Genomic DNA, 22594 nt, shown 5'->3' on the forward strand with positions numbered 1-22594 from the left:
TTTTAGTTTTTAGGGTTTTTTTTATAAAGGTTTTAGGGTTTTTTTTTTAAGTTTTAGGGTTATATAACGTCTTGTTTAAGTTTAATACTTTCAAATTTATGAAATGTTTAACTAGTAGAGATTCTTTAAACTCAATTTAAAAGGGGATTAGCTACCTTTCATTTTGTTCTAGGATTCTTCCTATTTATAGGTTATTTATGGCATGTAGAAAAAGCTCATGCTAGTACAACAAGATTTCGTGTTTTTTCAACCTACTCAAGTCCAAACCATTAGAACTCCTTAAAAGTTCTAATTAAGGAGCACACAGATCCCAAAAATACATAGTTTATCCTCTGAAAATAACTTCTCTAGTAGGAGAACACATTAAATATTCATATAAACCAGTAGGCTCTTGAGCAAAACCCATGTTAGCCCTAAGAACGTTAGTCTCTAACTAGAAAAATTAAGGCTTGAGGTTAAGAAACTTATGGTCCAGTAAGCTCTTAAAACTCACTAGAATAAGCTTAAACTAGAAAAAGTAACAAGTGATAAAACAAAAAACAAATAAAAGACTTAAACTATAAGACAAGTAAGCCTCCCTAAAACATACAAGTGCATGGGCGCTTGTTACCCCTCTAGATATTGAGTGTGACATGGTAGCTAATGAAACTCTAGTTAAGTAGTTACTTTTGTTTTTTGTTTTTAATATATATATATATATATTTAAAAATATAGATATATCATTTTTTTACAAAAAAAAAAGTATTGTATGTTAATAATAATAATAATTTTTTTTAAATAACAGAACGACTCATAAGAACACTTAAAAGAATTAAATTCAAATTAACATAAAAAATTATTAATGAACTTTGATATCATCTTAAAAAAAAAAATAATATTTTAATTTATTATAATTACTGAAACTAAAAAAATTTAATTATTATAATTTCAGTGTTATGAGTCATTAATAAATGTTTGCAATCTTTCTTATTATTTTTTCGTGATAAATATATTATTTTTCAAATGACATTCTCCAATCCTCTCAAAAAGAGGAAACTAAAGAAAGATTAAGGAAGCATGGGATGTCTCTCTAATTGAAAGCACTGTTTTTAATGCCATATAATATCTTGTCTTAATTATTGCTAATTTTTTTTTTTAATAAAAAAAATTATTTTATTTGCTGCCGTAATCTTTTTTAAATTAAAAAAATAAATGTCAATATTCTAATTTATGATTTTAATTAAAAATAAACACTAAAATAAAATTACATTTACCTCACGGTTTAAGAGAAAACGTCGTTGATCAAATTGCAAATAACCCTTCCGGCTGCCAGAAATAATCCTCTAACCAATAATATGTTGCCACGTACCCCATACCATATCTGTCCTGGTAGGAAAATGACCCACGGAACCTGGCGCCTCTTCGCTATAAATAAAGCCGCCTCCCTCTTCCTAGCACATAATACAAAGACCCAGTGTGTGAGAGAGAAAATCGATACCGATTAACCGCTAGGGTTTGTTTTCGGAAAGGAACAAATTCGCCGAAAGCGATGGCTTCGACCAGGAAGATCGTGTTGAAGAGCTCCGATGGAGAGGCTTTCGAGGTTGATGAAGCGGTGGCGCTCGAATCGCAGACGATTAAGCACATGATAGAGGATGATTGCGCCGATAACGGCATCCCTTTGCCCAACGTGACCAGCAAGATCCTCTCCAAGGTGGTCGAGTACTGCAAGAAACACGTCGAGTCCCCCAAGGCCGACGACCGCACCGCAGACGAGGAGCTCAAGAACTGGGACGCCGATTTTGTCAAAGTTGACCAGGCCACCCTCTTCGATCTAATTCTCGTAAGTCTTTTACTTTCTTTTAAGTTTTTTTTATTTGAAGAAGAGGAATCTTTATTTGATTTGATGTTAGGTTCTTTAGGCTCGGTGGCACAGCGCGTGGTGTGTATGTAGGGACATTCGCTAAATTGGGATTTTTTTTGGGATCTAATTTTGAGATATTGTTTTCCTATTGTTGATTCTTGATATGAGTTTTAAGGAATCACACCCTAAAAGCTAGTTACTGAGGTATGAGAGTCCAAATTCATAAACCACACACCAAAGTGGCATTCGATGGGGAATCCAAGTTACATTACAATTTAGCACATAACAATACGCTACTCTCTTTTTTAAACGTCATATCCTGTGCCAAGATTGTAACTCGGCGAGGCAATTAATAGCTCTGACGCCACTGATAAGTTTAAGCTAGCTAGCTATCACAGTCGGAAAGTGAGATCCAAGTCTGGTACCTTGCGATTAAATCCACAAAGCACTCCCATGGTCATGCAGTCTAATTTTGCATTAGCTCTTTTTGACCAGTTTTGGGTGAACAATGTAATTTCTACGTTACCCCCACTGTGCTCCACAATTGCTACTTGGAAAGTTGATGAATAACTCTGGTATTATTGATGAGTTTAGGGAACCACACTATAAAAACTAGATATTAAGATGTGAGAGACCAAACTCATATGAGTCTCACTTCAAAGTTGCGTATTGTGGAATCCAACGTATTTTGCAATTTACAAGGTAATCAGTTCCATGCGGGGAATGAATTTGAGCCTTGGGGTTTTTAAATTTGCATGCTTATAATATGACTGAGATATGGGATTGGTGTTGAGGTTCTTCCATTTTACATTCTTTTTTTACTTCTGTTTTAGTTTGTTGGAACAATATTACTGGGAGATGGGGTTGATTTTGGCAGTTCTTTGGTTTTACATTTTTTATTTATTTCTGTTTTAGTGTTTGGCTGAGGTTTGGACTCTGATTGTGCATTTTAGTGGTCAAAATTATAATTTTTTCTGGAAGCAAAAGAAGATAACACTGGCATCATGTGTTGAAAATTTGACAAGATGGAAGAATTTTTGATGTGGTAACAAGAATTCTGTCCCCAAACACAAAATTTAGTCCCCTACGATAAATTTTTCCTATGCGAATTTTCTGTGCTGAGGCAACTTTGCTTTATCTAATTGACTCTTGGTTTGAGTTGAATTTGAAATATAACTTTGTTGAGGTGCTATTTGTATAATCTTTGTAGGCAGCGAACTATTTGAACATCAAGGGTTTGCTTGACCTTACCTGCCAGACAGTTGCAGACATGATCAAGGGAAAGACACCTGAAGAGATCCGCAAGACTTTTAACATCAAGAATGACTTCACACCAGAGGAGGAGGAAGAGGTTCGTCGTGAGAATCAGTGGGCTTTTGAGTGAAGAACCTGTTGAGATGTATTGTTAAGTTGATAAGATGTAATTGACTTAAGTTGTTTTAGTATTATTATCATTATTATTAGTTGAGTAGTTATGTTTTTATATTGTAGCTGTAGGGAATTGGTCTCCCATGTTTGGACTTATGAAATGTAAATCACAGTTGCATTTTGGGTAGGATGGATAGCAGTTTGAACAGCTTTAAGCCTGCTATCGGTGCCCTTAACTGTTTTATTAATTTGGTGATATAAGCCCTTGTTTGCCTAAATCCACTTGTCTGTTGCTCACCGAAGTTGTCTGCATGATTTGTTTCGGTTTTTCTATCTTATTGCCTTCTTTCTGGGTTTGTGTTCATTTTTATGTTTGCAAACGTCAAGCTGTCAATGCCAGTAATTGGCCAAGAGTCTGCTCCTTGATGTCAAGCTGGAAAACTAGTTGATTAACCTTCCGCGGTCTTGGAGCTCTTAATTGAACGGTCTACACTAAGGTTCCCTGATGAGGGCTAGCACAACGAAAGACAACCATGAGACTTAGGGAGATAATCTATGATTTAGTATACCGTGTCTGCGGGAGATAGTATGATTTTTTCTCTTAATCGAACTTTCCTCTGTCTATCAGGTCTTTTCCAAGCAACTAAAACTGTGTAAAGTGGGAAAGCCAACCCAGTCCCTCCGTGCCTCAATCCACTCCGGCAGAAGTGTAGCACTCTCTCTTAACCCTAGTCTTGAAGCGCTCCTGTCCTATAAGGAGTGAAAGTCAGAAATCCTATGGGGCCTAATTTTGTTTGTTAATTTTCGTGGAACATATAATGTAAGGGATCTATAGGAAATAAACCTTGAGGCAACAGTTAAAGTATATTTTTTATCAACTAAGTAGATTAAAATTTCTACCATTTTTCTAAAAAACACTATATTTTCTTTCTCGCTTTTATAATTGTGTGCACAAAACTGAAATAGTCAACCAAAACAGGTTTTTTTATTTTGTTTTCTTTAAAAAATAATATTCACAGAGAGAAGGAACACTATCTACAGTTAATCCACTTAAAAAAGAAAAAAATTTACAATATCTATTATTGGTTTCTTTTACAATATCACACTTCATTTGATAATGATCAGCGAGTATATCATTTGTCATTCAAGATCCAAAATTTGAAAGTACAAAAACATGATCACTAAACTAATAATCTATGAAGACATTATAGAGATATTGATGAAACATATAGAGTTAATGATATTTCATAACTAATTGATTGAGCTACTGCTCGCAAGTCACCTAAAAAAGAATATTTATTATTTGATCCATATCCTGACATAAAAAGTTCAATAAGTGCAATATTTGAGATGACAATCTATACAAAAATAAAAATATTGAAATCCGTTAAAATAAGGTGACTGTCAAAAGAAATTACTGAATAATGTAGTAAAATTGATATAACTATTATAAACGGTGTAATACGAAATAAATGAATATTTTTTCTAGATGGAAGAAAATTCTCTTTAAAATGTAGTTTTGTCCCATCTGCTAGATCTTGAAAAATTCTCAAAAGACTGACGTTCAGATCCAATATGTTGTTGTATCCCTATAGAAATTTATCAATTTGACCTTAAGTTAGCAATTAACTAAAAGACAATAATTTTCGAAATTTCTTTCTTACTTTCAGCGCCAGTTATTTTCTGCCTTCAGGTTCTCGTACAGAGGCAGAGAGAGAGCCAAGGGAAACAACTCACCAACTCCTTTATGGTAATCATGTCCTTAAGGACTCCATTCCAAGCGGAAAACGATATCAGAAGAACATTCCGCCTACCTCATCAAATTTTCCACCATGCAAATGAATTGAATGTTGTTGGATAAAATTCAACTCTGAGCACAATGTTTGAATACCTGCATAAGAAATAACCAGAAATCACAGATAGGTGTTATTCAATATGTGCATCTGGTCTTCTAGATTGCAAAATTTTCCCAATCAATACTAATTTAATTGGCATAATAACACGAAAGGGGAAAAAGGACTATCCAGTGAACTACTGTTGAAGAGTATAATATAACATATTCAGAGAGAATTCCATCTCATAAATGGAATTCATGCCCTAAAGAGACCCTAGTAAAATTTGCCGAAACCTGCATTTGAACTTCAAGCAATTTTAGCTAATAAGAAAGCTATTAGATCAAGTTCCTGTCAAAAGGAAAAAACAATAAGATACTAAGAAAAGCAGAGCAGCCAAAACAAGAAAGTAACCTACAGTTCCAGCATTTGCATAGCGAGGGCTGTAGTGAAATTTGAGAATGATTAGATCATACAAGCTCAGATGTTGCTCATGGAACTTTTTTGACCAGTCTCGACTGAATTCCCCAGGAGGCTGTAAGCATATATAAATGATATGATGATAACTGAAAGAGATAAAACCTAAAACAACTGGAAGCAAAATTCATACTATGCACCTTTGAAAGATTACGGACAGACAAGAAATTGGCAAGATCCAAATTCTTTGAACACTCATCAGGAAGAATCCACAGGGGTATAGGATCCTGGAATAAAATAAATGAAACTCAGATGCTTCTTATTTATGTATATAAGATGAGCTTGATCTGTGGAACACACCAAAACACCTTCTTGAGTGAATTTCATTATAATTTCATCAGCCAGTGAATCAGCTGCATTAATATTCAAAGTTGCTGATCTGCATAAACCTGCAATTGAACAATTCATACCTGATCAGCTAATGAAATATAAAATAGATGTAAACAAAACAGTAATTAAGAGATATCCAAATATCCGAAAGTTATTCTCGAACAATACCACCCACCTAGCCCAATGCTCCATTATATTAGCCTGCTACAGAAAAGCTGGTCTGGCCACTAAAACAGAAAATAATTCATATTAGTCCCTGCCTACAATGAAAAAAAGGTAAACCTTTCTACTGAAAACTAGTTAACCACAAAAATTTCTGTTTCTCGCTTTACAGCAAAAGCAATTTTAACCTAAATTCAATGAGTTGAAACTAAGGAAAAGAAAGTTCCAATACAAGCAGGTACATATCTAAGATGCAAAAAGAAATTGTTCAAATAAGAAGGCTGGACTTGGATAATGGGTTCAATATGCATTTTTGTCTCATACCATGCAGGACAACAACATGGGTAGTAAAATCAAGAATCATTTCCATAACTGAGTATAAAATTGACTAAGTATTTCGTAACTACAACTTAAAAATAGAAAAGGAAAAGTACTTGGAAAGTCACCAAAAAGATAGGAGACATTTATGTGTTGAAATGAATGGAAAATGAAGTTAGAAGCATGTACTGTCCTTGCAAAAAATGCACAGAAAAATTGACTCTAATCTAGTGCACGATCATAAATGTACTAAAAGCCTGACCTTTTAGCTGGTTCTCTGTCAACCTTCTCCATTTTCTCTTGCCATGTGTGTCCTGTCGTGAAGTCATGAACAATTTCTTTCAAGTCCACGAGACCACATCCAGGCATTCTCCCAAATCTTTTCTCCTTCATCATCTCTTTAACTCTAGCCACATCCTCCCAGCGACCTGCAACAGCGTACACGTTCAAAAGCAACCGATAGTATGAGAAATTTTCAGGTTCCACGTCAATCAAGGATTTGGCTATCTTTTCTCCTAAGGACACATCTCCCTGGAAACGACAAGAGCTGAGTATGTTCGCCCACATAGAGGATTCTGATACTGTATCCTCATCATCTCCTGCCATGTTCCTCAAGATTTCCTCCGCCTCTTGAAAAAGCCCAGCCCCAGTATAAAGATTAGCCATGCACCAGAAATGTCCAAAGTTGGGCTTTATTCTAAATACATCAATCATTTCGCTGAAGTACTTTCTACCTTCTGTCAACAAACCTGCCCGAGCACAAGCACAAAGAACTCCAATAAAAGTAAACACATCTGGAGAAATGCCCTCTGCTACTCTTAGCCTCATCTGTTCCACCATGTCTGCAAATAAGTTTAGCCCATCTTCTGGATTCCCATGAATGCAATGCCCCAATATCATTGCATTCCAGCAAATCTGATTCTTATACGCCATCTTATCAAACAGTCTCTGTGCTAACACCACCTTCTGGCATTTAGAATACATATCTATAAGAGTTGTATCAAGGATTATACCTGAATTTAGTAAGGTTCTAGTGATATTCGCGTGAACTGATCTTCCTTCCTTGAGTCTAGCTGACCGGCCGCATGCAGTCAGCACGCAGGCCATAGTTCTGTGGTTACCACTTAATCCTGTTTTTACCATTTCCCTGAATAGCTTTAAGGCGCACCCAGGATTCCCACCTTTCAAATATGCGCTTATCATGACATTCCAAGAAACTATGTTTCTCTCCGGCATGGAGTCAAACAAGTCATGGGCAGCATTCAGATTGCCATTTCTTGCATACCCATCAACAATTGAGTTCCAAGATGCCACATCTCTCTTTGACATTTCAATAAACAATTTATGAGCAAGCTCAACCATACCACCACAACCATACATGTGAATCAATGAGTTCTGCACAGGCAGCACCTGGTCAACTCCATTCTTGATGGCCTGCCCATGACACTTCTTGCCAGATTCAATACAACCCATTTTTACACAAGAACCAAAAAGTGACACAAATGTGTAGCTATCAGGTATAAACCCATTTCTCAGCATCTCAAAGTAGAACACTAAACCTTGTTGAGGGACAGAACTAATTGAGTATGCCTTGATGATGGTATTTACACAGTAAAGCTTATCAACAGATTGAAATATAGAAATGGTGTAATCAATATCAGCCACCAGTGAAGATCGTTTCAAAATTCTGATGGCATAAGATGGGTTGCGAAAGAGACCAGTAGCAATCAAATGTGCTTGGATTTGGAGGAGCTGCCTTAGGTTCTGGCATTTGTTGAGAAGATGAAGGCTTGAATGACAAATAGATATGGTCTTGTCCTCAGCATTTGAAGAAGAAATAGAAGGTAATGGAGAGAAAAAGAGTTTCGAATTAAATCTAAAGAACTGTCGCACTGAACTCTTGCCATTCATTTGCTACTTGTTTTGCCTGTTTCACTCCTGGGAGAGTAACAACCTAGAGGCAATTCTAGAAGGTATTTGGCTCTCCTAACTGTTTATTAGCAGTTTTATGCACCCTGCTGAAATTTATCTGTTCGGTAAAATATGATATGCAAGCTGTTTATTAGGTGCTAACAAGCAACTTAGAGACAAAAAGAAAGTACGTCCCTCCTAACTATTTGTAAATTGACATATTATTTATTTCCAAAACATGTCCACATCTATTTACCATAAGGTACTTATCTTTCAAATCCAACAAATACCTATCTTTTACAATAAGTATATTTATCAAAGTGTGTAATTGCTTATTTCCTAAATCAGCACTAAATGCTTTAAGTAACTTTAAAGCATCTGGTGCTTTATCCACATTTTTGTTATCCCGGAAAACCCTCTGACATCCTACACCAAAACTCTAAACCCCTTTAGGTTTAATGATGCGCTCTCTGTCTCTGCATCAAAGCAAAACAAGCCAGAAGTTACCCAAAAAATGTGAATAAGGTTTAAGAAATATGCAATTAAGATTTGTTAGGGTGTAGGAGTTCAAATTTCAACATTCCTAACTCAATGCAATGCTAAAAACAGTTCCCAAAACACTGATTCAGTTATGCCAAAAGAATATAGAACAAACAACTAGTGAATGAGATAAAAGTACATGCTGAGGAAACCATTAGGACAGCTATTAATTTTTTGAAACTCGTTTAGACATCTTAGTTCATGTGAAGTCATTTTATTTAATGTATCATAAATGATTTTATATAAATAGGAAGCAAACAATGTTAATTTGAAATACAATATCTCAATTATGCTCATAATTTACTTGGATTTTAAATCTTCATGTTTTCTTGCTTCAACTAACTATACAACCTATACAAAAATTCTACAAAACTAATTTGTTCCTTCGAATCATACCCCAGCTAGATTCATTTGGGGAATTAGTGATTACGCGCAACATTAATTTATACCACAAATCAGCCATTGACTTGTATCCAATCAACATTGGCTTTTATTCAAACACCTAAGCAAACAACTATTGTCTCAATAAACTTCAACAAAAATAAGAAACAACGAGGACAAACAAAAAAGGGAAAAAGAATTTAATCAAGCCCCGAAAACATGTCTCAAGAACTCATTTAACGACGGTCAGAAACTACACAGAATATAATATGTAAAATCAGCGCCCACGTTCAAAATTCAATCAAACGCGAAACACGTCAAGAAAATCAAATGGCTAATTTGGTTATATCGAAGGTTTACCATTTGTGACAAAGCTGCTCGCTTACAGATGCTGGTTTCAGTCGGTCAGGCTAGCAGTGTGGCGGCAGCGGGGATGGTGTTAATGAAGGCGAAGAATAGGGGGAGAGAGGCGAGAGAGGTCGGAGCGTAGTGAGAGAGGAAGGCGGAAATGGAGGAGATGATAGAGGCTGCAGAATCTGGTTGTGTTAGCGTGCGGCGATAGAGAAACCTTTGCTCTCTCTTGTTTCAGCTCGCTGTTTCCAAGCCCAAGAAGCTGGGTTTTGTTTTGGTTTGTTTTGTTTTGTTTTTTTCTTTTCTTTTCTTTTTCTTCTTTGGTACTGATTTAAGAAATATAGTGAAAGTATATAAAAGTTTAAGAGTAAACAAAATTTATATATTTAATATTTAATATTTAATATTCAGATAATTATTATTATTTAAATTTTTAATATTATAAAATATTAATAAGTTCGGATCGGGCCAGACCGAATCCACGCTGGGCTGGACCAATATGAGACTGTTGACTTTATGCAAGTTAAATAGCGTGATGTGAAGCATTTGATTTGTCGCAATGTTTTTATTCAAGTACAATAAATAGATATTTTATACGTAAGTTCGGCTTACAAACGAAAATAGTAGGAAAAAACACACAGGAGGGTATCAATTGATCGCTATATACGAAAACCCAAAAATGAAATGGAGCTTAAACGTCAAGTTCCCATGGCGGATAATTTGATTTATACAATATATATTATAGATATGGAGATAGAAAGGGAATTGAAGAGGAAGAAGTTGAAGAGTAACACTCTTGTTTAGGTGCAACCTCTTTGTGATGGCTGCACATAACTTGTTTCTCCCAAACCACGCAAAACAACTCACCAACCAAAAAGAAAAAAAAAAAAAAAAAAAAAACAAAAGGAAGAAATTTTAAGAACTCTTATTAAAAGGGACGGTCAAATTAATATTATTGATCTGGAACTGATCTGCTTTAAAACCCAGATGAAAATCTTCACAAACTTGCTGCCTCTCCTTCATGGTTTGCTTCATACGGAAATCCTGAAAGAGAAACGCCCATTCTGTCAGGTGAAAACCAGTACTGTGGGGACGAATTTGCCGGCGGCAGCGAGCTCCGGCTACGGGTGCGGGGGCAGTGAAGGTGGAAACTTGTGCTGTGTGTGTCTTTGTGGGTTGGAGGACGGGGAGGAGACGCAGGTGCTTCCTTGCTTGCATGAGTTCCATAAAGAGTGCGTTGAGAAATGGTGGTCGAGTAATGGAAGCAGAAAGACTTGTCCTCTGTGCAGGTTTTCCATGGGGGAATATCAGGAGTTTCAGAAAAGAGAAGAGCTGACTCAAGAGTTGATTATATGGTTTTCTTCCTTCCATATCTAGACCTTCCCTCTTCTGGTTTTTCTTCCTCCCATTTTTTTTTTTTTTTTTAAGAAAGTAACATAGTATTTTTCTTAATTTTGTTAATAACTTTTTACATATTTATATGTATTTTTATTATGTAAGGTTGTTTATTAGTAAAATAATTAAATTATAAACAAAATTTATTTCTTAAAAAAACTAATAATAATTATTTTTTAAATTTATATCACCTTATAATTTTGTAATTCTAAAACGAATACTAAAAAAATCCAGATTTAATTAAGTCTATCCAACCCAACACATTTTATTCAAAAGAAAGAGTCAAAATTGTACATAATTTTTGTTATTGTCATCTCTAACTACAAATATAAAGAAAATGCTTTCTTGGGGGAATTTAGGATGTAAAATGACATATTTATTTGAAACATTTGAAATGAACTAATGAATCCAAGATTCTAATCGACACATTTGTCTTGTTATGTTCTTGAAAACATATATATGGTGTATCTAGTAGATACATGCTAAAATATGCATATAACAAACGAGAAACACATCAATGACACCCTTTTGGCTAAATTCAAGGAAGGTATCAGTAAAACAGATGGCTCATTTCGTATATTCAACTGGTTAAGCATGTTCAAACTTAAAAGACAGATTAATTCTAGAGCCCAAATAAGCATAATAGGCAAATGCGTACAGTGCGTTGGGTACTTGACCTTGTTGATGAAGCAAATGGTTTTCCTAGTGGATTCGAATTGTCTTGGAATCAAAATGAAGGCATGTGTACAAATGAGACACCCAACAAAACATAGAGAAGGATAAGACCGTACAGTAATTTCTAAGAGCAGACCCCACGCAGGGTGTTCTGATCCTAAAATGGAGGAAGAAGATAAAAGATAAAGAAGTCAGTGATAGTGATAGAAACCAATTTACATGAACAAGCTGTTCCCCATGATCTTTTCCTCTTTTAATTCCCACCTTACACTTTCTTGGATGCATATATAAACATACACATATATATCTATACACACACACGTTCTGAGGTCGTCTTCGTTTACACTCATCCTTACCCCCCTCCGCGTGGTGCATACATACCGCATGTAATACTTAACAGATCGATTTTATGAGAAATAAAATATAAAAAATAGACGAAGGTCTACAAAAATTGGTCAAAATATGATGAGCAAAAAGATACAAGCCAAAAGACCCACCAACCAAACCAGACCTCCAGCCTCTATGGAATACAAAGACAGTTCCTTTTCATATGCCTACATGTTTTCTCCTGAAAATTAAACATACCCACCATATAATATAATATATATAATCTACTCTGCTAATAGGTTACAACACAACCAACCTTCTTTCTTTCCACCATAAATAATCAGCACGCACTGCTCCTCTTCTACCTTCTCTTTGTTGACTTGAAGAGGGAGCTAACAACGCAGTTAATACATATATCTTATTTTATAAATATGAAGTTATAGAAAAGGAGTCGAAGGATTAAAAGCTGTAAGTCGTCAAATTAAAATGGGGCTGTGGACGTGCGCTGAAGCGTGTTCCTTTTGGAGAGTTGAGCGGCGGAAGCCAAGCACAACTGCATCATATTGGGATAGATAAGGAAAACAAGAGTGAGCATCAATTTCATCAATATTTTTATAATATCTTTTTTAATTAAGCATATTAGCTTCCAAAAACAGCGTTGTCCAAGGAACAAAAAGAAAAATAAAGTCATTATATACTATAAGTGAGTGTACGTGTGTGTGTGTAATTTATATTGACCATTTTAGGTAGGTGATATTTAATTACCTGTTCTTGCTGTCTCTTGAGCCTTGCATTCTCCTCCAGTAGGTGGGAAACTTCAAGTTCCAACTCGTTTGTATAAGCCTGCAATCATCCCGGGAAGAAAAATGACAAAGGAGATAAATAGAGAAAACTCTTGAGGAGGGAAAGATAGTAAGAAGACTATTCCATTAATCGTAAATTAAGGAAAACAAAAAACGAGACAAAGACAAATAGAGAGCGAGAAAGATAGAGAGAGAGAGAGAGAGAGAGAGAGAGAGAGAGAGAGAGAGAGAGAGAGAGAGAGAAAGAGAGAGTGAATGAATATTGTTCCTGCTTTCTAGCTCTTGATCTGGCGGCAGATTCCCGGTTCTTGATCATTCTCTTTTGGCGGCGATCAACAGAGCCGCCATGATCAGAATCTTGCACCCTTTTCTTGCCAAAGGTGGAAGAGGAAGCCAAAGCATGAAAAGGAGTAGCAAAAGAAGAGACACTGGAAATATTGTGGGGGACTAGGGGATGGGAAGTGTCAAGAAAATCAAAACCAGGAGTGGAATTCAGGCTAAGAACAGTGGCAGGCGGGGGGAGAGAAGAGGCGTAAAGGGGCGCAGGAGTATTGTTAAGATTAGTAGTCTCGCCATTTGTTGGAGGGTCCTTGTTGTCAAAAGGGCGAGCAAGAAAGTCTTGGAAAATGAAGTGAGAATTATGATTGATGTGTTCTTGGTTAGGAGTGGAGTTATGGTGAAGAGAAGAAAGATTGATGTCTTTCCAAACCTCCTCCATGGATTTGGGTGTAGTGTGGCTATAATGAAGATGGGGAGAAGGGGATGAAGAGGAAGTTGAAGATGAAAGCGAGGAGAGTCTGCTGAGAGATGGGGACTTGTTGGAGATGGTATAGTTGTTGTCTTCTCCGGGGGGCGATGTCAACATATTAGGGCAAAAAAAGGGAAGGAAGAAGGGTGGTATCGTCTCGTCCTATCTGAAAGAAGGTTACTGTGTTTAGAGAGAGAGAGAGAGAGAGAGAGAGAGAGGAGGGAAAAGGAGAGAAGTGCCCAGATCACTATTACACACGCATCAACGGCTTAATATGTCATTGGTCATTTCTGGTATGATGTATGGGACCCCACATGCTTTATACTTGTTTCGAAAATATATATTAATTTATATAATATATAACATAAAAGGCAATAATTAAATGATTAGGATGAAATTGAAAGAAGAGTTAGATTCACTAAATCTAAACCTATAATGGGTCGTCTAACTCGGCACAAATGGTCAAATTTTCAGCTCTTCAACTAATGAATATTTAGAGTGAATCTGGGTATCCTGTGATCTGTTGGTTGTGTTTGAATAGTTCAGAAGATCATATATATATATATATATGTATTGCTTTTTAAGAAATCGCTGATGGAGGTCAAAATAATATAGAGAAACTTAGATTTTATACATGAAGAGAAACAATAAACTGAAAAATGAATTACAAACTAGAAATGCTTATGGAAGGAAGATTGGCGGTAGGCGGACGGAGTGGAGGAAATTGCCATTAATAATAGAATTTCCATTAATAAGAGAATAGTATGTTGTCGTGCAGTATGTACAGCACATGTATAGATAGATACATTATATATGTGGGCGAGACAGAGGGATGAAGTGAAATGGCATCGGGCCAGCTGTTGAAATATAATGGAAAGAGCGGCAGTTGTAGTTGCAGAGAAGCTGAAGAAGAACAAGTGGACGGGAGGGGAGAGAAATGGTAAAAAAAGAAAGAAAAAAAGAAAAAAAGAAAAAATTGTATCTGAAAATGATTTGACGGATATTACTGTTTCCCGAGAGAAGAAACCCTAATTTAATCTAATTAAAAGGAAGGAAGGCAATGTTGCAGGCAGAGCAAACTGTACGGGTAGTTGCAGACAGATTCTTTCTTCTCTTTAGATTTGGACACCTGTTTTGTTCATCGGATAATACTATGTTCCCTCGTTTCTCTTTCTCTCTCTTTTTTTCCTCTCCTCAACACTTCACTTTTCTCGGGAAAATCCTCTCTCTCTCTCTCTCTCTCTCTCTCTCTGCAATCATTTCTTTCGTTCTATACCTTTCACGTATCAGGCCCCTCCTCTCACCTCTCTCTCTACTCTCCTTCTCAACTGTTTACTTAATTCCTTTTTTTTTTTTTTTGAAATTCTCATTTACTAATATTTTACAACTGTTAAAGATGTGTTTTTTTATTATTTACAAAATACATAGATTTAAGATGAATTACGTACAAATCTAAAAATTATTGTAATTAAAACATAGGTTATATAATGGGTTTTCTATAAATTTATATCCAAAAAAGATTATTTAAATCATAATTTATGCATTTAATTTATAATAAAATCAATACTAGCAGATATATGTATAACACACACACTATTACTACTACTACTACTCTTTTTTAACTCTGGTGCGTGCGTACTTGGTAGGAGTAGGGGTAGGTTTTTATATATGGGAAGTTTTTTATAATTGATTTTAGTTTTATTTGTATTCAACTTCTTTTAGAAAAATAAAATAAAGGAAAGGAAAAACCAGTACCCAAAGTGATAAGAGTAGCTACTACTACTAGTGCCTATTTAAAAACGACCATTATAATTTTATATAAACTTTTTAAGTCCCCTCCCATCTCCCACCCTACACTTAAATTTACCCGCACTCGGAAGTAACGGGGGGTAACATGAAAATGAGACCGTGTGGGGGTGGACACGTGTCAGCCGATCGTTACGCTGTCCCGAACTCTCAAGACTTTTGTAGGTGCTCTCAGCTCATTAACCGCGTCTCTCTGGCCCCCACCTCCTAATTTCGTTTCCTTTTCGATTCCATTTTCCGTCTTATCCGTTAAAACTTTATTAACAGAATCATACGATTCTTCTACATAATTCATTACTTTCCCATTCCGTATGTATTTAATTAACAAAAAAAAAGGAAAATTACTCCTCATGTGTTTAATTTAAAAGTCTGTCACGGTTCATGTTAATGTTATGACATGCATGCATGTGTATTATTTACATGCCATTAGACGTGACTCAGACCCATCGGCCGCCTCGTAACCGTTGGATGAAACTCTACTACCAAGGAGCACGTAGACCGAGATGATCGTGCGGTGGAGGATTATGGTGGGTCCCATTTCGAACAGGCCTACTGGGGTGGAGTGGAGGTGGAGGGGAGGGGAGGGACGACTTTGACTTGCTGTTGAAAAAGTTATTAAAAAAAAGAGGGAAAAACTAAATCAATGCTAACCGTTTTGGTCTGCCATTTCTTTCATCACCCTGTGGTTTTTATTTTACGCAACTCTCAAATTTTGCCATCATCACCCGCATATTTATTTTGCAAAGCAAGATTTACATATATTTATATATATATATACATATTTTATGATATTTAAGTGTACAGAACAAGAAAGTTGAAACTGATAAACAAGTTTCAATTATTTTACTCACGGGCCAGAAGCCTTGGTTGTTAGTCTAGTGCTCTGGTTTTCTTCTATTTATTTGGTTTACTTTTCGAAATACATATAAAGCTTTGGTTTTTGAAGGTAACAAATTAATTTAATTGATGCTAGTTATAATAACTCCATCATCCAAGTCTACAAGCACCGAATCTCAAGTTAAACTGTAAACCATTCAAGCAAAAGTTCCAAATGTTGGTCCTGGAACGACCATTTTTATGCAATGAATTCTTCAAAAAGTCTGAAGATAGTTTTACATATAACAATATATATGATAAAAATCCAAGAGAGAATTTATGAAAAGAAAAATGTCTGATCAAGAACAAAGCATTAGCGGATGAAGCAGGAGCTGCTGCAGCATCCACCATGAAGAGCCAGCCATCCCCTCTCATTTGCCATCCTCATCACTTGCAGACTGCAGCCGCACCCAGACTCCAGACTGGTCCATAACACCCTGCTCTTCTTCATATACTTCCTCCAATTGCCAAAAGCCATTTGACCCCAAAGATTTGATTAAAAAAAATAGCTGAGGGGCCAGCAGGCAAAGGGGAAACAAAACCAAAATTCCCCACATCAAACACCAACCATTTCCCACCATCACCAAATAATGAGGTAAAAAAGGTAACACACCCACAAAACCATAGCCATATAGATACATGCCAATAAAGTTGTGCTGCTAGCTCAAGTCTAAAAAAGTTGCCATTTTTTTTAAAAAAGAAAAAAAAGAAGAAAAAGAAAGATTTCCTTGTGTTTGAGAAAGCTGTCACTTTTTTACCTCCTTGCAATTGTTTTCCTATTTGCCTCAAGAGAAAATAATGGTTTATCAGGTGGGGCAAGACCACTATCTTATCTGCAAAATATGCAAATATTCCCCATTATTATCGTCAAAATACTTCTTTCGTTCCCGTCCTTCTAAGAAAATTCTTCTTACAAAGAAAATGTGCACCAGAGCACATTTCTCTAATTTGAATTCGAATTACTAATTCAAATTTCTTGATGACACAGAGCGATCCGCACCCATCTGAACACTGAAATGACCTGCTCCATCGCCAGAAGGTAGATGTGACTGGCTACTCAAATCGCCTGAGGATGATCTACGCTCCAGTGAAATATTTTGGAACCGCCCTGCCAACATATCATGACTGGACTTTGCCATGTGTTGGGGATTTGAGGCATTGGGAAATTGAACAGAGGGAGGCATAATCCACCTCATCCAATCATTGCGCTTCCTTATTTTGTCACCCTACAAGAACAGAGTTATAAAACAATTAAAAGTACAGACTGGTGAACCCCATTTTACACGGTACTTTGCTCAAATCTTTTTATTCTATGCTCCATTTGGTTTAAGTCTACCATGTTTCCATTCTATTCCTAATTCTTAAAAATCTGATATGTAGGTTTTAGTTATAGTTTAGATAAATAATTGAACCAACTCAGCTTTTGTTAAAATACCACAATTATAGATTTATTTTCTCCCAAAAACACCTTATTTAAATTGAACAAAAAATTGATTTAGAATTAAAATTCTATCTTTATTCAAATATTTATCTCATTTATATTGTACTCTCAATCCTATTGTATAGAATTAACATTTGAACCAAACAATCCATGAATTAACATCTGTAAGTGAATATCATGTACGCACAATCTTCTGTTCCTTTACATCTTTAGTAATGATTCCAAAATAACCATATAGGCTGTTAACTTGGATATTTCTAATCTTAGCAACTTAATCAAAACAGAGGAAGCAGAAGGAACCAAGATGGATAGAAGAACATTCAAAAAATACTGATCTGAAGTGGATTTCAGGAAATCGAACCTGCACTTCCACAACAGTTGAGCTTCTCATAGCATCCAAAATTAGCTGAATATTATCAGTCAAATGTGAAACCTGAAAAGCATATATAAACCTGAAAATGTACTTCTTTGCAACAACTCTAAGGAATGTTATATAACACTATGGTACAATCTCGCCATTCAGAAAGCAGGAAAGTCAATGATAGCATAAGAATATTCCATAAAAAGTAGCAAGCATTAGTTATTAGAGGAACAGGACAAAAATACAAGAATAATGATCCTAATACCTTTGCAGATTGTACCATTAACGACTGTAAATGCATGTTAATGAAGAAAATAAATGATTAGCATCATCAGCACAATGACAACAGCGAAAGATTCATCAATCACATTGCCTTCAAAAAAGAAAAAACATAAACCAACACTTTCTACATCTTTCAGCATTCAAGAAACCAGGGATTCCCAAATTCCCATAATCACATACATACAAGTAAAAGAACTTTTTACCATGTTCAAGACATTAGTTCAACAGCTGGAAACTACATAGAGTAAATGCACATAAATAGTTTAAACCTCATGTCACCAAAATCCAAACTAGTGGTCCCATACGCATTGTTGAATCATTAACCAGTTAGGTAATCTGATATGAAAATGTATGTGATACACATACATTTGATCCAGTGCTTATGAAACACTGAACTCAAAGTGATATGCAATTTCCAACCTACTCATTTCATCAAAATTAGTAATTTTGGACAGATTTCCTGGAGTAAAAATTCATCCAAACTTAATTCTAAAACTAAAGGATGATATGCAGCCGTATATCAGATGATATAAAGCAATGCTTTTCCAACCTTTCTGCAATACTTTTTATATTGCATGTAAATATGGCATCACTTACTTCCAGACATTATTAACCATGCATGCAGTCAAATGTAACAGGCTGGTACAAGCAAGCATTGAGGACAGATCACAACAGATGGACAAACAAGTTATTCTAACGGAAAACGATCATGTCACTAGAATATTTCACTTCCATTATAGCAAATTGTAGTATACATTACAATACAATATATAAATAAATTTTAAGACAAAAATACAAGATCTATGACTCATTTAGATACATTATGCACCGAATTGCAACCGTTCATGCTTTAAACATCAAGAATGAGAACCTATTTAACTTAAAATTGATATTGGAAAGGCAAAAAAATAAACCATACTTCTCTCCTCCGATGTTAGGCAATATATATAAACCCAAGTTTATTATGTGTTAGCACCTTTCCCAATTGTCCAATAATTTTAGCTTAAGATTTAGCCCCTACCATCTGGCAATAAAGAGAACTTTAAATTCTAAGGAAAATGAAAATGAATAAAAGCTATAGCATGCTCTTTAACTTGTACTGCTTTCTGTATCACTCTTAAACCATTAATTGGAATAAATTGGAATGTAGCATTTCACATGGATTTCCCACAATAAAACCAACTCGTAGAGCTAAAGTGGTCAGATAGCAAGAAACAAATGTCATGAATAAGCTAAATATTGCATAAGACACAATCAGCATATATAGAAAGTTAGAAAAGTAACTCTGAACAACTCACTTTGTTGAAGCCAGCTATCAATTTTATAGGAACCCAGCCCTGGTCATCCATGTTCTGCCTCAAGTATGTGTCTTTAATTAAGTTGTCATTACTGCAAAACACAAGCAAAAGTGAGAATAAGAACTGATTTGAAGACAAGTAACTGAAAAAAAAAGTAATAATAATTACTATTAGTACCTCCACTTCAAATTAAGCAACAGAAACATTACCTGAAATAATAATCTATTTGATTCACTATCCTAGTATGCAACTGAGGATCTGGAGCAGGAAAAAACACTGGCGGCATCGGTGCAATAAAAGGCACACCTCTAAGCGATTCTGGAGGTGGAGGTTGAACATAATACACAGGAGATGCCAATTCTAAAAAGAAAGAGAAACATTATGGTCAACTCAGAAACTCAAACCATGAAACTAGATTGCAAATGTTACTTACCAGGGAACCCCAATGGGCCACCGAAAGGCCGAACAGGTGGGGGCGCAATGAACGGGGCAGTATTAGGTGGAGGAGGAGGTGGATGTCTCATAAACCTGGGAACAACTCTCTGTGGCTGCATATGGCCATCTCTACCATTAAAATTTCTGTGAGTATTCCAATCTTGGTTTCCATGGTCCTGATTTCGCCTGGTCCCATAATTCTGATGGTGAGCACCATCTCCGCGGGGATGGGGACCAATGTTACGGTTCCTATATGAATTGCGTTGCTGCGGATGATCACTAACACTGTGGGACTGGGATATTGATCCACTTCTCTGCCCATGGTCCCTAGGAAGAGGGCTATTCAACGGCACATCAGCTGCGAGGCCCTGTGGTGCTGGTGGCTGAGGAATGCTTCCATTAGGGGATGAGGGAACACTATTTCGCTTCATTGATCTTTGACGAGAAGTTACTGCATGGTTGGGAGTTGGATTAGAATTTGCATAGTTGGTAACCTGCTTCTGTGTAGAGGAAGATGCAGCTCCAGTCCCCTGTATTGCAGAAACATACTGACATTAACGTACTCCAACAAAAATGAAACATGACTAACTAAGAACTTTTAATGTATCCAGAGAAATTTTTCTATTTTGAGGAGACATCAAAGAGAGGATAAGTAATAAAATAATAACTTACAACATTCGTTATCTATTTTTGATACAATTTCTTCCGTAACAGAAATATTACTTCATTATTTTCTTTCACGGGGAAGACAGAAAACGTAATGCTGCTTCTAGTAAGAAAATGACATATTAGCCAAACAAAGAAAACCATGATCAAAACCCAAAAAACCACAGTAGGCCTAGGAAACGACATACTGGAAAAAGGAAGAAACAAATTTTAGAAAGCCTAGGGCGTTTTGCTTAATTTACATTGCAAAAATAAGCACATAATAATTAAACAGACACTTTACCGGGGCCAGATAGCTATAGTCTGTTAATTTTTTAATCAATTACTTCAAATTCCAAACTACTTAAGCCCTAAGAAAAATATATCAACCAAGTTTCTCGGCAGCCAAACAGAACAAAATTCCATTGAATAGAAAAAACTAGAAAAAAATCCAACCTGTGAAACAGGGAGGGACGGTGATCCGTCAGATAAACCTTTCAAGGAATCAGAAGAAGATTTGTTGGAGGGAGCTCTGGCAGACTCGGACAAAGCGGGCCACGACACGGCATCCATCACGGGCCCGGCTTCGTTTCCATTCGAAGGCTTGTTCCATGCAGGTCTCTTGCCAGCATTGCCATTGTTTCCGTTGGCATCCGAGTTATCTTCCTCTCCGACAAGCGCTGCAGCCGGAGTCGAAGGAGCCGATGTAACTGTTGGAGGTGTATCAATGATTGCTTCCTCTATAACGGTGATTTGGGGGATATTGGGCGATGAAGGAACAGCTACAATCGGCTCTGATTCGCCACGGACGATTTGAGTCCAAGGAGAAACGATCGTCCTCCCAGAGCGGCGTGATTGAGCCGTGGGACTGCTGATATTCTCAGTGGAGTGACGAGGAGAGTGAGTATTCATGTTATTTGCAGTGGCAGCCATCAACGAACAAAAATAAATAACAAAAAATGATTAGGGTTTGTCTGTGTCGACGAGGTGATCGACAGGCGAGGGGTAAGAAAGGAATAAAATTTGATCCTCGCTTCTCAAACCGCAGAAAAAAAACTTTTTATAAAGAAATTATCTAGGGGAGAGATTAGGGTTTGATAATGTGAGAGCGGTTCCAAAAATTTTCAGAGATGATGATCTGACGAAGAGAAGAGATCGAGTTTGTAGAGAAGAGCGATGGTGGCTCTGTTTCTCTCGTTCTCTCTCTCTCTCTCTCTCTCTTCTATTCTTGGGGGGTTTGGTTGCTTAGCCCTTGGGAAATTCTGGGATGCCCAGGTTTTAGCCACAGTAAATTATCGACAATACCCTCTCACCTGGGATAATTTGGTAATTTAACCTCTAGGTTTTCTCTCTACTGTCATTGATCTGATCTAGTTGGATTTTTATACCGAGTCACAAAGGAGTGACCTTCACCTATTACGCCTCTGACTCCTATTTCTAAAAATCCTTTAACACCTCGGATTAGTATTTCGTATTTACTTAATTAATTTTTGTAATAATTCTTTTAATATTTTCACGTATCTTTTTCAATAATAAATTATAAAATGATTAAATCAATAATAACCCGGTGCAAAAAAACAAAGAAAATATCTAATTTCTTCATTATTACTTTTATATTTCGTTTGTTGCCTAAATTATTCGATAACAATTCTAGAAGAAGTCAAAGTTTCTGAAATTTCTTCCCACAGTTCAATTATTAAAAAATAAATAAATAACATCTACTGTTTTTAGAATGGACATTTATTAGTTGATTTAATTAAATCGTATTTGGGGAAAAATATTTTAATTTTATAGAAATATAAAAATATTCCCCAAGTCACGTCAACAAAAGGGTACAAAATTTTAAAAAAGGAAACCAAAAAAAAAAAAAACAAACATTGAATAGAAGCATTCCCGTCCGTTGTGCGTGTGTCTTTGGTTTTTTTTTTTTTTTTTTTTTTTTTTTTTTAACGATTCGGTACGAGTGTCACGTAGCGGAATAGGCACGTG

At 36.0% G+C, this 22594-nt stretch overlaps 4 protein-coding genes across 10 annotated transcripts; 1 reads left to right on the top strand and 3 right to left on the bottom strand.

The window, feature by feature from the left end:
- The first annotated feature begins 1443 nt into the window (after positions 1-1443).
- LOC110822352 (SKP1-like protein 1B) lies at positions 1444-3489 on the top strand. The gene is made up of 2 exons (XM_022052446.2): positions 1444-1822; positions 3054-3489. Exons 1-2 carry the CDS (start codon positions 1529-1531, stop codon positions 3225-3227), a joined length of 468 nt encoding a protein of 155 aa, XP_021908138.1. The 5' UTR covers positions 1444-1528; the 3' UTR covers positions 3228-3489.
- Positions 3490-4489: 1000 nt separating this feature from the next.
- LOC110822353 (Pentatricopeptide repeat (PPR) superfamily protein) lies at positions 4490-9841 on the bottom strand. Of its 6 annotated transcripts, XM_088217457.1 has the most exons (8): positions 9523-9840; positions 6593-8717; positions 6026-6077; positions 5821-5909; positions 5661-5747; positions 5462-5578; positions 4876-5102; positions 4490-4800 (listed from the first exon to the last, which is right to left on the bottom strand). In XM_088217457.1, exons 2-3 carry the CDS (start codon positions 8239-8241, stop codon positions 6047-6049), a joined length of 1680 nt encoding a protein of 559 aa, XP_088073583.1. In that variant the 5' UTR covers positions 8242-8717; positions 9523-9840; the 3' UTR covers positions 4490-4800; positions 4876-5102; positions 5462-5578; positions 5661-5747; positions 5821-5909; positions 6026-6046. The 6 variants fall into 6 exon arrangements, with proteins under 6 accessions (XP_088073583.1, XP_021908144.1, XP_021908143.1 ...); XM_022052452.2 differs by having other exon boundaries at positions 4490-5102; positions 5829-5909; positions 6026-6070; positions 9523-9841; XM_022052451.2 differs by having other exon boundaries at positions 4490-5102; positions 6026-6070; positions 9523-9841.
- A 2185-nt stretch (positions 9842-12026) lies between these two features.
- Positions 12027-14619, bottom strand: FD (Basic-leucine zipper (bZIP) transcription factor family protein). Of its 2 annotated transcripts, XR_015818318.1 has the most exons (4): positions 12981-14619; positions 12676-12752; positions 12227-12463; positions 12027-12151 (listed from the first exon to the last, which is right to left on the bottom strand). XR_015818318.1 is itself a non-coding variant. In XM_088217460.1 (3 exons), exons 1-3 carry the CDS (start codon positions 13576-13578, stop codon positions 12392-12394), a joined length of 747 nt encoding a protein of 248 aa, XP_088073586.1. In that variant the 5' UTR covers positions 13579-14619; the 3' UTR covers positions 12027-12391. The 2 variants fall into 2 exon arrangements, 1 of the variants encoding a protein (XP_088073586.1); XM_088217460.1 differs by having other exon boundaries at positions 12027-12463.
- Positions 14620-16310: 1691 nt separating this feature from the next.
- Positions 16311-21918, bottom strand: LOC110822508 (la-related protein 1C-like). The gene is made up of 6 exons (XM_088217458.1): positions 21062-21918; positions 19959-20490; positions 19735-19885; positions 19526-19616; positions 17946-18017; positions 16311-17369 (listed from the first exon to the last, which is right to left on the bottom strand). Exons 1-6 carry the CDS (start codon positions 21536-21538, stop codon positions 17106-17108), a joined length of 1587 nt encoding a protein of 528 aa, XP_088073584.1. The 5' UTR covers positions 21539-21918; the 3' UTR covers positions 16311-17105.
- Between the last annotated feature and the right edge of the window lie 676 nt (positions 21919-22594).

The sequence above is a fragment of the Carica papaya genome, chromosome 4, assembly GCF_054855325.1.
Source record: "Carica papaya isolate Zhongbai chromosome 4, ASM5485532v1, whole genome shotgun sequence".
NCBI classification, from domain to species: Eukaryota; Viridiplantae; Streptophyta; class Magnoliopsida; order Brassicales; family Caricaceae; genus Carica; species Carica papaya.